This window comes from Meriones unguiculatus, chromosome 10 (assembly GCF_030254825.1).
Source record: "Meriones unguiculatus strain TT.TT164.6M chromosome 10, Bangor_MerUng_6.1, whole genome shotgun sequence".
NCBI lineage: Eukaryota > Metazoa > Chordata > Mammalia > Rodentia > Muridae > Meriones > Meriones unguiculatus.
In genome coordinates, this window is record NC_083358.1 from 88,260,495 (window position 1) to 88,276,556 (window position 16,062).

General features: G+C 41.3%; 1 protein-coding gene across 3 annotated transcripts in view; it reads right to left on the reverse strand.

Moving 5' to 3' along the window:
* Plppr5 (phospholipid phosphatase related 5) overlaps positions 1-16,062 on the reverse strand; it is a 125,623-nt gene that overhangs the window by 55,642 nt on the left and 53,919 nt on the right. For all 3 annotated transcript variants that reach the window (XM_021639261.2, XM_021639252.2, XM_060392825.1), the window contains one exon: positions 14,030-14,280. In XM_021639261.2, coding sequence (XP_021494936.1) covers positions 14,030-14,280 — 251 coding nt within the window. The remainder of the gene's footprint in view (positions 1-14,029; positions 14,281-16,062) is intronic.

Below are 16,062 nucleotides of genomic sequence, written 5' to 3' on the forward strand. Positions count from 1 at the left end.
CCTGCTGACCACCTGGAACCACCCGCGCATGCTCTGGATCACGCTATAAGAGAACTGGGGCCCCTCCCCTTGCGCTCCTTCTTCTCTCTCTCTCCTTCCTTCTCTCTTCCTCTCTGTCTGTCTCTCTCTCTCTCCATCTCTCTGTCTCTATCTACCTCCCTCTCTGTAACCCCCCTCTACCTAATAAACCTCCCGCGTGGAACCAATCTCGTGGTGTGATCTGTGGACCCGCGTGTAACCTCACATCTTTTGTACAATTCCTAACAGTGAGTATGGCCATCTTGCCAAAAGCAATCTACAGAGTCAATGCAATTCTTTACAAATCTTGAAAGAACAATGCTCCACTTCATATGGAAAAAACAAAAAACACAGAATTGCCAAAACAAGATCCTGTACAACAACAAATGGTCTGGAGGGATCACCATCCCTGATCTCAAGCGGTACTACAGAGCAATAGTAATAAAAACTGCATGGTGCTGGCATAAAATCATGCTGTTGGATCAATGGAATCAAATAGAAGATCCAGAAACAAACCCACACACCTACGGATGCTGGACTTTTGACAAAGAAGCTAAAACCATGCAATGGAAAAAAAGACAGCATCTTCAACAAATAGTGTTGGTCTAACTAGATGTCTACATGTGGAAAAATGCAAATAAGCCATATTTATCACCCTGCAAAAAAATAAAGTCCAAGTAGATCAAAGACCTCAAAATAAAACCAGGCACGCTAAACTTTACTGTTAAAAGAAAAAATGGGGAAGAGCCTTGAACTCATTGGCACAAGAGACAATTTCCTGAACAGAACACCGACAGCACAGGCTCTAAGATCAACAATAAATGGGACCTCATGAAACTGAAAATCTTCTGTAAAGCAAAGGACACTGTTGTCAGAACAAAATGACAGCAAAAATATTGAGAAAAGATCTTCACCAACCCTGTGTCTGACAGAGGACTGATATCCAGAATATATAAAGAACTCAAGAGGTTAAACAGCAAAACATCAAGTAATCCAATTAAAAAATGGGGAACAGAGCTAAACAGAGAATTCTCAATAGAGGAAAATGGAACGGCAGAGAAACACTTAAAGAAATACTCAACATCCTTAATCGTCAAGGAAATGGAAATCAAAACAACCCTGAAATTTCACCTTACACCCATCAGAATGGCTAAGATCAAAATCTCAAGTGACAACACATGCTGGAGAGGTTGTGGAGAAAGGGAAACCCTTCTCCATTTCTGGTGGGAATGTAAACTTATACAACTACTTTGGAAATCAATTTGGCATTTTTCTCAGACAATTAAAAATAGTGCTTCCTCAAGATCCAGCTATAGCACACCTAGTCATATAACCAAAATATGCTCAAGTATAGAAGGACATTTGCTCAATCATGTTCATAGCAGCTTTATTCATAACAGCCAGAATCTGGAAACAACCCAGATGTCCCTCAACTGAGGAATGGATATAGAAATTGTGGTCTGTTTACACAATGGATTATTACTCAGTAATTAAAAATAAGGAAATCATGAAATTTGCAGGCAAATGGTGGGAACTAGAAAAGAGTATCCTGGGTGAGGTATCTCAGAAGATGAAAGACACACATGATATATACTCACTTATAAGTGAATATTAGACATATAATATAGGCTAAACATACTAAAATCTGTACACTTAGAGAAATTAAGCAAGAAGGAAGACCCTGGGTAAGATGATCAATCCTCACTCAGAAAGGCAAATGGGGTAGACATTGGAAGAGGGAGAAAACAGGGAACAGGACAGAGAAGAGGGGAGAAGACCTGGAGAAGACAGGAGCTCTACAAGGAGAGTAACAGAACCAAAAAATCCAGGCCCAAGGACATTTCTGAGACTGATACTCCAACCAAGGACCATGCATGGAGATAACCTAGAACCTCTGCATAGATGTAGCCCATGGCAGCTCAGTCTCCAATTGGGTTTCCTAGTAAGGGGTACAGGGGCCATCTCTGACATAAACTCAGTGGCTGGCTCTTTGATCACCTCCCCCTGATAGGGGACCCAGCCTTACTAGGCCATAGAGGAAGACAATGCAGCCTGATAGGCTAGGGTCAGAGGGAATGGGAGGAGGAACTCCCCTATCAGTGGACTTGGGGAGGGACATGGGAGGAGTTGAGGGAGGAAGCGTGGGATTGAAAGGGAATGAGGGAGGGGGATACAGCTGGGATACAAAGTGAATAAACTGTAATTTATAAAAAACAAATATATTTTTTAAAAAGCTGCCCCCACCCACAGCAGTGGCCAGAGAGAGCTGAGGTGGCCCTTCACCATGATGACAGATGGACCACAGCAGTAGAAAAGACTTGATTTGTCCTGGTGACCTCAGCAGAGAGACCATCACTTTCACAGACTGGTGGTGTCCCCCTCCCTGCCTCAGGTCAGTCACCTCTCATTCCTGCCCTGGGGCTGTGAAGACAGGAGATAAAATTGCCATTCCTGTCAATGCCTCAACAAGAGCTGCCCATGGTCCCTATTCCTTCCTCAGCCTACTGCTGTGGGAACTGACACCTTTCCTGCCTCAGAATGCCTACTGCTGCCACCATGGGAGCTGTCCATGATGATCACAACCTTTCCTGCTTCAGTGTACTGCCTTCCCAGTGGACTCACCCCTCAAGGCAGAAAGTGGCCAGACCTTTGCCTGAGGAAGCTAGCTCCAGCAGCCCTGCTCCTCCCTCCAGACCTCTGTAATTATCATTTCCAGCCAATCTGTAGGACTCATGCCAGATTATGCTGATTTGAGGGGAAAAGTATGGAGAAAAAAAAACACCAATCCCTGAGCAGGAAAACTGACCAATCCCTGAGCTTCCCACTAAAACCCACCAGTCCCTGAGTAGGAAAGCCCACCAATCCCTGAGCTCCCAAAGTTCAGGACTTGAAATTCCACCAATCCACACTCTGGAAATCCATGACCTAGAAATTTCCACCCCCTAAGTAACCCTATATAAAGGCTATGTCTACCGAGGTCCCTGCTGCCTTTTCCCAGGAGTATAGGCATTTAGTCCTGGACCTGTCCCTCCTCTTCTGGATTCATCAAAAGTAAAAGAGAAGAAAGAAGAAATGAAGAAGGAAAAGAGCTCAATATCCTAGCCTTCTCGGCTCATCTGATGCTGGAGTAACCCTCCCTTGGGAGCTGGAGAAGGAGAGAAGCTCAGGTTCCAAAGCTCCTCAGCTCATCAAGGACTGGGGTAACCCTTCCCTAGAAGCTGCAGCATCTCTGATGAGATGACCTCCTTTAAGAGCTGTGTGGTTCCTGGGCTTCTGTGCTCAGGATTCCCTTGGGACACTGTCCCACCTCAGATCTGGGATTCCTTCCCAGCCCTTGGAGTTGTGAGTTTTGGGGACACCTTTCATACCAGTACCAAAAGGCAGGCCAGCAACAAGAAGAAGTAGCCAAGAAGCCCAGGAGAAAAAGCAAAGAAAGAGCAGGGTTTAGGCTCGTGAGCTCCTCAGCTCTGCTGGGGTTGGGGAAATCCTTCCTTTGGAACTGCAATGCCACTGCTGAGGAGGTTTCCTTTCAGAGATGTGTTTTTCCTGAGTTCTCGTGTCTCAGGTTTCCCTTCCCTTGGGACACTGTCCCACCTCAGATCTGTGTGGCCAAGGCTTCAGATTTGTGGGTTTTCTGGACACTTTCCCATCTGAGCAGGAAAGCCAACATGTCCATTATATCATTTTTCCTGGCTCATCCTCAATCATTTGTAATGCACAAAACTGACCAGAACATAAAACTGATTGGGATTATGGCAGATTATGAAGGCAAAGGAAATATTATAGGTTGAGTACATTTGGAAGTAAGAGGATACAAAGGGAAAAAAATAATATGATTAACAAATGGTAGAAATTCTTACCCAGAAAAGACTTCACACAAATTAAGAAATGTGCTCCTAAAATGGTCTACCATAAAATAAATTAGTCCCAGTTGGTCCCAGGTAATCCTAAATAGTCCCTGCATTCAGAACAAAAATGCCAAAGTTTGGGGGGCTGAAACTACAAAATAGTTTTCACAATTGAGGAATTTGGAAATCTACCAACCATAGGTCAAATTCTGGAGATGAGATTACTCTTGGAATGAAGATGGCTAAAGGATTACTGTACCACCTTTGGATGCATAGAGATAGGAAGGAAGCACTCTGGTACCTTTTCTTACAAGACATTAATTCCATATTAAAAGTCAGATTTCATGACCACACTAGGTACTTGGAATCTTATGTACATCTGTGTTGGCATAGAAATTTTTTGAGCTCACCCATTATAACCCCTTTACAATATTATATGGTATGTTCAAGGTATTTTTTAATCTAGTTGAAGGCTTTTTATTAAAAATTAAGAAAGCCCTCCTGCAATGCAAGTTGAACTGTGTCCTTCCTCCCATCCCTGGTTCCTACATTGCTGTTCTAACCCACAATGTGATGGTATTTCCAGATGGAGCCTTTGGAGGTGATTAAAATAGTAAGAGATAGAAGAAAGTCACATAGTACAGGATAACCGTGCTACGAACCACAGACCTAAAGAAGCTAAGTGACAAGGAGGGCCAAAGAAGGACACTTGAATCGAACTGAGAGGGGGAAATAAATTAGACATGTGGGGTGGTGGATGGAGGGTGGGTACTGGGGTGGGGAGGGGTTGGAAGAAGGGAGAAGGGTGGGTGGAGGAGAGGAGGGATAGAACACGGGGGGGTGAGGTGAGGGAAGATGCAGGGAGAGAGTATTGAGGGACAAACGGATTGAGAGGGAAAGCTCTGGGATAAGTTGGAAACCTAGGAGAATGGAAATTCCCAGGAATATATGAGGGTGACCCTAGCTCAGTCTCCTAGCAAAGGTGAATATGGAGCTTAAACTGACCACCTCTTGTAACCAGGCAAGACTTCCAGTGGAGATATTAAGGCACCAACCCAGGCATAAATCTTTAGACCCACAATTATTCCCGACTACAAGATGTGCAGGGGTAAAAGATGCAGCAGACATTGAGGGAAGGGCCAACCAATGACTGGCCCAGCTTGAGACCCATGCCACAAGATGAAGCCCAACCCTGAAACTATTAATAATATTCTAATATTCTTCCAGAGAGAAGTCTTGCATAACTGTCATCAGAGAGGCATTGACCAGCAACTGAAGGAAACTGATGTAGAGATCTACAGCTAAACATTAAGTGGAGCTTGGGGGAACCCTGAGGACGAGGGAGAGGAAGGAGCCAAAGGGGTCAAGGACACCACAAGAAAACCTACAGAATCCATGAACCTGGGTCCATAAGGACTCATTGAGACTGAAATGCCAACCAGAGAGCATGCATGGGATGAAGCTAGGCCCTCTGCACATATGTGATGGTTCTGCAGCTAGGTCTTCATGTGGGACTCCTAAAGTAGGAGCAGAGGCTGTCTCTGAGTACATAGCCTTGGCTTTGGATCCTTCTCCTCAAACTGAGCCACTTGTCTAGCCTCAACAGAAGAATATCTGCCTAGTCTTACTTGGAAAAAAAAGCCTTCAGCTAGAACAAAAAAGGTCTTGGATGCATCATCTAACATTGTGAAGGGGTGGGAGGGGCCAGCTCCAGAAAGGTTTTATACAAACAGGAATTTACCTAAAACACATGTTACTACAAGCACCTAGTGTGGGGTGGATGGGTGGGGAAAAGCTATTAAGAATCTTTTTTTTTAACAAGCACCTAAAACTGTCAAGACCAGCAATACAAAGGCACTGAATCAAAACAGTAGGAACACATTGTGGAAAAAGGAAAAGTCTGCAATCCATAGATAGTTCAAAGGTGGAAGCAACAGAATTAGTCAGACATCTGGAGAAGGAGGAGTTGAGAATGACTCACATTTTAGAACTGGGTAATTGGGAGGGGAAGAATGCCAGTCACCAAGGCAGAAGGCACACAGAGAGCTAGCTTGGAGTAGTGGCAGGGTTGATTAGGGATTGGGAAATTTTAGATGGAAGGAGGTGGCAGGATACTACATACAATGCTAGTTTTAGATTTCTTCTAGAGCTCAAGAAAGAGATAAAGGCCAATGAGAGACTATAAAGGTTCATTAGAAAAGACTTCAAAGTGGGGAGGGATGAGTTACCCTTGGAGAGAGTCAATAATCTGTTCTTTGGGGCAGATAGATGATTCCCCAACACTTTAGTAAGGGATTTGAATGGGAGAGGAAACACATTTGGAGAGTATAGTGATAAAAATCACACATGCTCCTGAGTATAAGAAAAGAGCCGCCAGTCAGTTCAGGGAAAAGAAAGCTGAAGCCAGCCATCCTTCAGAATGAGCTTTATTAGGGGAGAGCCTCATCACCATGCAGGGCACTGTGATCTGGCCTTGAGACAGGAGAACAATTAGGAAAGATAGAGCATCCCATTAGAAACAACATGACAGGAGCCTAAAGGCAAAAAGAGGCTTCCTTTATAAAACCTGGAGAGGAGCCTCATCATGAGAGCTGAGAGAGAGACCATGGGCAGTGCATCAGTGCAGGGAGGGAACCAAAGGAGAGAGAGGAAAGGAGGGAGGGAAGGAGTAAAGATGGAGGCGTGGGGGAAAACCTGTGATCTAACCTGATCATGAGGTGAGGAAGTATGAATTTGCCTTCCTAGAACTCTCTTTATAGATGGATTGTTACTGAAATTAATGCCTAGTTAATTGTGTGATTGTCAGTTATTTGTTTTTAGAGAGGGGATTTTAAAGAGACACATTTCTCTGCATTGGCTATAATCTAGCAATGCTAAGTACCTATGAAGAGGAAGGAAACAGCAAACACCTTGTGTGAAAAGTGCTCTGCATGGTAAGCACTCAGTAATAGTAATAATTTTTATGCCTTAGATTGCTATACTATGATAGAGGGAATTTCTACGTATTATTTGAAGCCCTTCACTCCTCTTCCAAGATTTTCCTAAAGTGGCACAAACAAATAGCTCACAGTAGACTGTGTTCATAAGAACCCAGCCTTGAAAGTAAGAAAACAGCAGAGGTACTGAGAAATTGTCATCATTCAACCTATATTTTTGGTTCAATCTGACAGCTGAAACTAAAGTGCTATAAACTGTCTCTGGATATTAAACCACTTACAGTCAAATACATCTGATGCTGGGAGAATCTTGTAAGGTTGAACTTCATGCTGAGAATCCCTTGCTGGGCAGTACCTTATAAAGTACTCAGAAGAAAGCTACATGCGTGGTAGCTTTCCAGTAAATGTAGTTGAGGGACAGAGGCTGGAATTCAATCAGGAAAGCTGAATTCTATAGTGTGGCTGATAAATTTGGCCCCATGAGCAGCGGTGTCTACTGGTATATGAACCCAATGTGAACTCTGGGAACTGCTCCAGCTGTTGGGCTAACTTCCTGATCCTGGACTCCTGAGAGAATGTTCTAGAGCCTCTCTAGCAGCTCCACCCTTGTTCTCAGCCCTGTGATGACTCTAATTCCTGGCAGCTTAGATTCCTAGTTCATTCCAGCGCCTGGAAACTAGGAACCTCATTTCACACTCTTTGAACCTGGTCTCATAAGCAGTAGGGGATCTCAGCGTTTGGGAAGCTGGACAAATCCAGGTACTCGTTGGCTGGAATCCAGTGATCATCTTCTCCGCCCTACCATTTTAAAACTTTAGCAGGAGTTTAATTCGGTGTAGAGAAGGATGCCAGGTGCCTTATAGGACGCAGTACTGATATGTAAAATTGGGTCAAAGGTAATTGTGCGAAGTGCTGCTTCAAGGACAGGTCATTTTCTAGCTGCATATCACTCATTAACTGGAGGCATGGAATTTCATTAGAATGTGCTTTAGGTTTCTTACTTCCTCTGCTGCTTAAATCTCACGTTTCTTGCCTCATTCCAGGGTATCATCAGTATCATCGGCTGTTTCTTTGTTTGTTGGTCTTTGCCTTTGCTTTTGCTGCCCTTCCCCTATGTTTCCTCTCAACTTTGCAAACCACGTCCAACCTCAAGACCCATCCAAGTGCCACTGACTTCCTAGGCACCCTCCTGCCGCCTGCCAACAGTGGACAATGTGTGGCACTGTGAGACAGGTTGGCAGTTGTGCTCTACCACTTTATTCCATACACACATCCTTGAGGCAGACTTGTCTTCTATGTATCTTCTAGCACACTGACTGTCTAAGATGCTTTTACAGATCCAGGAAATCATCCCAAATTTCTTTAAAACTAGAAACAAACAAAACATCCAAAGATTGTTAAGGTTCAATAAAACATTTAATATTCACAGAGCGCCCTTTTCAGCCAGGCAGTGGTAGTGCATGCCTTTAATCCCAGCACTTGAAAGGCAGAGACAGTTAGGTCTTCACGAGCTCAGGGCCAGCCTGGTATACAGAATGAGCTTTAGGTCATTCAGGTCTACACCTAAAAGCTCAGTCTCGACAAACCAGAAATGAAAAAAAAAAAAAGTCCTTTTGGTAGGAATGCTGTCATAAACTATAATTTTTAATATTTATCTGGTGAAAGAGTCCCAAGAAGTCATCGTGCCCAGTGCCTACAGTAGCCACAGCACACCCCTCACTGTGTTCCATTGTCCTGGGCTGATTAGACCTCCTTTCTCAACGTGCAGCATGTTGCACCGGACACTGCTTTGTTAACTCCTAAGAAAGCCCAACATAGGAATATCTACGATACACTGTCCAATATTCGAAAAAGTGTAGCGAATACTGTATTCACTGATAATAAGCCCACACGTACTAACTACAATGCCACTGTTCTTTGCTTTTAGGCAGAAATAACCCAGCTGGCAGCACTGGGGAGCCCAGACTGCTCAGAGGTTCTGACACACTATTGACAATGCAGAGACTTCTGGGATATGAGTGAAAATCCAGATACAATTAAAAATCTACACGTCAGTCACAGAACAAATATAGCCCTTATTTCTAGAAGCCAGATAAAACAAAAGTGTGAAGAAAATATGCAATACTTCTGTGTCTTTAATCATTTACTTAGCTGTTTATCACCATCCCACCAATTTTTGTAATTTTATGTTTGCAATTTCAAAACAGCATCATTATGTTTTTATTGTTATGAATAACTGTTTAATGTCTCTGCCCAAGGTAGTGTGAGAGATTATGCATTAGATAGAAATTTTTTAAACCCCAAGTTCGAAGAAGAGAGTGGGAAAGGAATACAAAATGACTGAAAGGGCCCATGACAGCAAATACACTGAAACACAAAAGGTATTTCATAAAGTGTTTCTGTCTCTTTTCTCACCTTACAAAATAACACTTAGCTGAAAGCTGACAAGAGAAATTTCAGTTAACTAATAATTGCAGTTGTGACATCAGTCATCAAAATCATGGTATAGCCTTGAACTGAAGGTGTGAAGGTTTTTGATAGATGACTGAGTGGACACTTGATCAAATTTGCTCCTGTGAAATATGAAGCACAGGGACCTTATACACTTTAAAATTAAGTTACTCTTATGCATAGAAGTTTAGATGACAGCTTAGTGATGACAGCTGGGTCTCACCAGACAATGAAGATGAATACAGAAAATAAAGCCCACTCTATTTTCCCCTTTAAACATGATTTCAGATCTGTCTTATGGAACTCCTGGGGTGTGTTCTTCTAACCCTTGTCTCAGCATCATGTGATTTGTAGTTAGTATATATGGGATGCTGTGATATCACAACAACAGATAATTGTGCAGGAAGTGAGGGAAGGAGAGTGCCAATAACTGACCACTAACACCAAGAACCGGGGAAAGCAGTATTTTTCCTTCCACCGCTCAGAGAAAAATTAATAAGTCATATAATGACTACAAATTCCTCCCATGGCATTATATCCACATTTTACAATCTACTTGGACAATTCCTCCATCTACAAGTAGTCTCTGATTTGCCTTGATGGGTAGAACACCATGATGAAATGCCAAGGGGACCAGGAGCATAAATCTCCAGACACCGTAAAGCTTGGGGCTTCAACCTTTTGGAAGGCTCTTCTGAGACATAGTCTGGCAACTTAACTTACAGGAAAGACTTCACAAGAATAAGAGAAGACCACTTCCTCCAGTTGTACCGACTGAGACACACCCAGATGACAGGCGAGCTGAACCGGACCCAGGAGAGAAGCTAGGACTGTCTTGTAGCTTTAGTGTGGGCCATCATGGAACATTACACAATGGAAACAGAGGCCCACAGCTTTCATAGTGACTCTGGCTTATTATTACTTATTTCTGAGTTCTTAAATTTGTATTTTACGAGTTGAGGTGATTTTCCTGCATGTATGTCTGCTCACCATATGCACGCCTCATGCCTGCAAAGGCCAGAAGAGGGCATCAGGTGCTCCTGGAGCTGGAGTTACGGATGGCTGTGAGTCATCCTGCGGGTGCTGGGAATCAAATTCAGATGCGCTGTAAGAGCAGCCAGCGCTCTTACCCACTGAGCCATCTTACCAATGCCCTTATTATAATTATTTTTTATTATAAGATAAAATAATGTCAAATTTGAAAGTAACCAAATGATGTGAATATATGCTTTTCTGTTTCAAAAATTTATGGGGTTAATTGGAAGTTCACCAAACCCCATCTTTCATTCTCAACTTTGAAGTTCTTTTCTTCTTTTGCTTTTAATTTGAAAACTCACTAGTCAATGTATATGAAAACAACATAAATCAAAATCTAAATATTATTCTAATATGATTTAATGCTGAATTAAAATTTTGAGAATTGAGGTTTAAATAACTTTTAAAATATCCTCACAATCAGAAAAACAAATAGCATTTGTAAAGATAAGATTAGGGATTTTTTTCCCTTAAAGTTCTCAGTAAAGCAAAAGAAATATCTACAATCAAATTATCCCCACAAACCACAGTTTAAGTCAGATCCTAAAAGACAGTTCAAATTTCTTGGGTTTATGCAAGCCATACAGAAAAGAAACAAATAAACATTACTCAGTTCCTTTTCAAATACTTCATATTGGCATCCCTTTATTCTTATGGGTTCACATCTGACTTAACATTAAGTAAACCTATCTCTACCCCTGATCATGAGGTCACTTCCATAAAGAATACTGTTTGAGAAGCTGTTCCTTCCTATACACCTTCTTACCAAACTTCTGACAATCATTCTATGAGGCCAGATGATTTTTGAACACCCAGCCTTCCTGTTATAAAGTTTCCCCAAGGTGTCACTAGTGAATCTAGGGCAAAACACACTTGTATGTAAGTTCAAATACAATGGTGAAACCTGACTGGAAATACTGTATTTGCAGCAGGAGTTATATTCAGTTACCATAGCAGCCACCCACATTCTCTCTCTCTCTCTCTCTCTCTCTCTCTCTCTCTCTCTCTCTCTCACACACACACACACACACACACAAAGGAATGGTGAGGAAAGAAGAGGAAGCAGCATAGAAAAGAATCTATTGTTGAAAAGACAGAGGTAATTTCAGTGTAATTACAAGCAAGGATCCTAACTCAGTAAGAACAGCATTTAATGATAGAAGATTTCTTAGCACACGACTGCTTCCTAATCTCATCACTATCTGTACCCGGAGCTTTAAACTGTATTAAATTGTAAAGTAATGTAGAAGGAAGGGTGATTTTGACTAACTATGAGCACATAAGAACTATCAAAATTTAATGTTTCCCTATCAGAGACATCATCATCATCAGGAAAATCTGTCGTTCAGTAGATCTAAAAAAATTATTTTCACAGTATCTATAATTATAAATGGGTAGAATAATTACATACAGCTATAAAATGTTACATATTCTCAAAAAACATTAGACATGATGAATTATTAAATATAAATGATCATGAATAGATGTTAACATTTAATAACATGTAAAAATTAGTTAAGTAACGAATGAGTAAAATTGAAGCCTGAACCACAGTAAGTGCTCAATACATGTTTGCTAAAGTCACTATAATTAATTATTATTAATAAAGTATCTATGCCTAGGACAGTATGGTGTGCAAAGCATGAGTCTCTAAAAGAAATGCCTGCAGGTGGTGAGAAAAATAGAGGAATAAGCTGTGACACTTTTTCTAGAACAGAAGAGGCTAATGCATTGTTTCATAGCCATGCCTTTGAAGGACAATTCAGGATACTAAAATGGCTATGTATGTTATTCTAGTTGCATATTTATCACCATTGACAAAGGCTGGATACATAGCGAAACAACATATATTAGTGCTCAAAGAGGGTACAGCATCTGGCCTCAGAACGCAGTAGGAAATTTTCCTTCCATCATTTGTTTGATCACATATTCATGTGCGGATATATTTAGAGGATACAGATACAAAAAGTCTACAACAGATTTGGATGAAGGCAGTGGATGAAAAACTGGCTTGAGTCTCCTGATGCACTCATTCAGAATCTTCCCTGTAAGACGGAGTGCTGCATATGCCAGCAGAGGAGAAGCCTGTCATCAAGCAACTTGGTGAAGAGGAAAGAATATGCATGTTAGCACATTTCATTCAATGATGAAAGGTACCTTACAATGGCTAGGAGAATGCAAAGCTGATAGGCTGAAGAAGCTAGGGAGTTTGGAAAATGTATTTGGGGAGCAGAGTAAGAAGGAAAAAGGTAAATTTGTAATACATATCTTGCAGCAGGCAGCAGGGAGTGGCATACAAAATGATAGAATTACATTGAATCCCAAATGCTATAAAATCTTCTTGATGGCATTTTTTCTTTAAGACCAAGCACTGAGGGATACAATTATCATGGTTTGTAGGCTTTAAATGAGGTCTTAGACCAACACTTGAGATGCTAAGGTGGTCTGATTGCCACCAGTCTGAGGCCGGCTTAGACTGCATAGTGGACTCTAAACCAGCCTAGACAACAAGCAAAATGCTGTTGTTTAAAAAAAAAGAAATGAACAACAGCAATCTAAAACTCTTAAAATGTATACTCTGTGACCTCTAAATTTATGTTGCACTGAAAATGTTATGTGCATTGATCAATCTTTTTTCTCATAAAGTCTTCTTCCGCTTGGCAATCTTCATTTCCAGTCTCACAGAAACTATCACTAGGCAATTCTAGGTGCTCTCTGTGCTTTTAGTGTTCCCCTGACATGATTACATTTGAAACACTCTCATCATCAAAGGGCTTCTGGAGTGGAAAAATAATTCTGAGCTTTTCCAAGTCATTAGAAATAATCAAATTTTGTTTCAGGCTGGGCCATGTTTTATTTTTTTTTATAAGCCTTTTCTTGATACATTGAAATCATAAAGAAGTAGATCATGGGACCACTGAGAAGAAGAAGAAGCCCCAAAGAAAGGCATCTGAACTCTCTAAACTTCTCACTACAGTTAATGAGAAGCCCACCAAGAAGAAGCACGAGGTTCAGCCCCACGGCTGCACACCTCCTGATGAGATGGTGGGAACGCGGAAGACACGCATACCTTGGTCAAGAACTGCCTGCCAGGGCCACCTTTTCCCCATCCATGCTGTCAGGAACACAATCAGCTGTGATCACTTATCCCTGCTTCAAGTTTCGGGGTGCCTATGCTCAGAGCCTGGACCCTACAACCCAAGTGATGATCAATATTCAAGAATAAAAGGAAAACACAATTTCTCAAGATATTTCAGTTAGTTCTATGAGAAAATATCAAAACACTGAAGAAGAACTTACGACAATGTAATTATCAGTAGCAGAGGAGCCCTCTAAGCTGAGAGTCCCTTCTCTACTAGCACCATTGAAATTAAGAGCTCAGGTCGGCAGACAGCAGAGCAAACAGTTCTCTAACTTACGTGATTACAGCTTCATGGGGAGTGCTACAGAACAAGTTAGTTTCCACAAAGCCTTACTTAATACAAGGACAAACATAATTACAAACAGAAATTCCAGTGGCAATGTTTTTTATGTAACCAGGTACCCGCACAGGAACTTGAAAGAGCCAGCTGGGTTAACATTATCACGGGGCAACCAGCAATCATTAGGAATAAATTGAAGGGCCTGCAGAAACCTAGTAGTGTTCTAGCTCTGACTCCCATTACGGTGTGGAAAAGAGTGCCAGCACCTGGAAGGAAGAAAGCACATCCCTAGGAGCACGCATTGCCGATGGCCACTTACCGTCAGATACATGGCAGCATAGACACTGAGGGCAGCTTCTTTGGATGGAAATGTCTTCCTCGCTCTCATGATGAGATCCGGGTTGCCCGTGCAAGCTTCCTCCCCACTGATGAACTGTGTGTACTGCTGACAGCCCAGCGCTGTGTAGTTGGGCTTACACAAGGCCAGGAAGTGTGGGGCCAGGTTTCCTGTCACCACTTGCCCAGCATTGACAAAGATGTCTGTAGCAAACAGCCCAAATGCATAAATTCCTGAGGAGGAAAAACAAACAAACAATATTAGCTTTCTTTTTCTTTAAAAAATTATTCTACATTAAGCCAATATGGACATTTTTTGAAACTGTACCACATTACACACCTGCTAATAATTCAGTTCTTTTCATTTTACCTCTCCTCAGTTCCTTCCAGGGCTTTCTGGAGTGGTTAAGGGTGCTGAATTATTTAACACATTGAGCCATCTACCACTGGCCACCCTTTCATGCATGGCAGGTTTGTAAGACTAGATAGAGGAAGAAAATATATTCTGAGACTATGCTTGGGTGACGCAGGTTTTTAAACGAAGAAACAGATTCCCTGAGAGGATGCAGCTGAATGTGTTTTAATAGTGTTAGCAACCTCTCTTTCTTCTGCTATTTTTGACATTTATTTTAAATCACACTATCATAAAGTAAAAGCAGTTGAATCTCTTAGGTTATGCAGCCTAAGCCCATTCAGATTGGCTAACACCTCTACTGGAAGCGCCAGCTAGCAGCAAAACCTAATGTCATCAGTTTACACTTAAATACCATGGAGAGATCTTAAGCAGAATGTTCTTGGATTCAATTCTACATAGCCTTTAGAAACACATTTTCCAAAGACACAGAACAGCTACCGTGTGGTCCCACTTTATCGTGTATAGATTTGCTTTCTAGTTCTCTGTTTTGGATCAAGTTAGGAAACTAGCAGGCAATCAATGTTCTAATTCTCAACTGTCTTTACAGCATTAATATTTCTTTACTGTGGTTACTTGAAAGTACAAATTTAAATACACAGACTTGTTATCTCCTTTGTAATAATCTTAGATTTGCTTGAATACCAAAAGCATTCAGGGTCACTGGCTATTTTCTACATGAAAGTGGCAAAAAGCCAAATATATTTCCAGTATTAGATGTATTGATGTCCGTTTAATTTTTAAAGTATCATGAAAGATTTGTTTATGAACCAAAATTATTTATCTACTTCAGTGAAAAAATTTTTGTCATTACTATCAATGATATGAATAAGATGCAACCTTCAAAGGTGTGGTTCTGCTGTGAAGAAATCTACTGGTTTCTAATTTGAGGTAGTAAAATCTAACAGGATTTTTATTTTACCTTTATTTTTTCAAGACTTATTTATTTTATATTACATACATGTGTCTGCACCTGAGTGTATAATTGTGCAATATATCTGTGCAGGTCCCAAAAGGTCAGAAGAGAGCACTTCAGATTCCCTGGCGCTGGAGTTAAAGGTGACTGAGAACCACTCTATGTTAGGAATAAAACCCAAGGCCACTGCAAAAGCAGGATGTACTTTTAACTGCTTTCTCTCCAAGGACTTTTAAACTTATAGAAAATAATATTTCCCAAAAGGGTTGGCCTATTAAAAAGTCATATTAATTTTATTATAAAAATAAAATGTTTTCTTCTTGGTTATATATTTCTGAACCGTTTCTTTTCCCAAGCCTTGTGTTGAAGCCATAGACAGCCTCCGAAAGACTCTACTGATAGAGGTATTGAAGCAGAGGTTTAGACTCATAGCCAAACTTTGGGCAGAATGCAAGGAATTTTATGAAAGAAGCAAGAGATAGAGAGACCTGGAGAGGACAGGAGCTCCAAAAGGAGAACAACAGAGCCAAAAACAAACAAACAATCAAAAAAATACAAAAACAAAAAACTGGGCCCTGGGGAACCTTCAGAGACTGATATCCAAATCAAGGACAATGCATGGAAAGGACCTAAAATCCCTGCTCAGATGTAGGCCATAGACTCAGTCTCCAAGCCGGTTTCCTAGTAA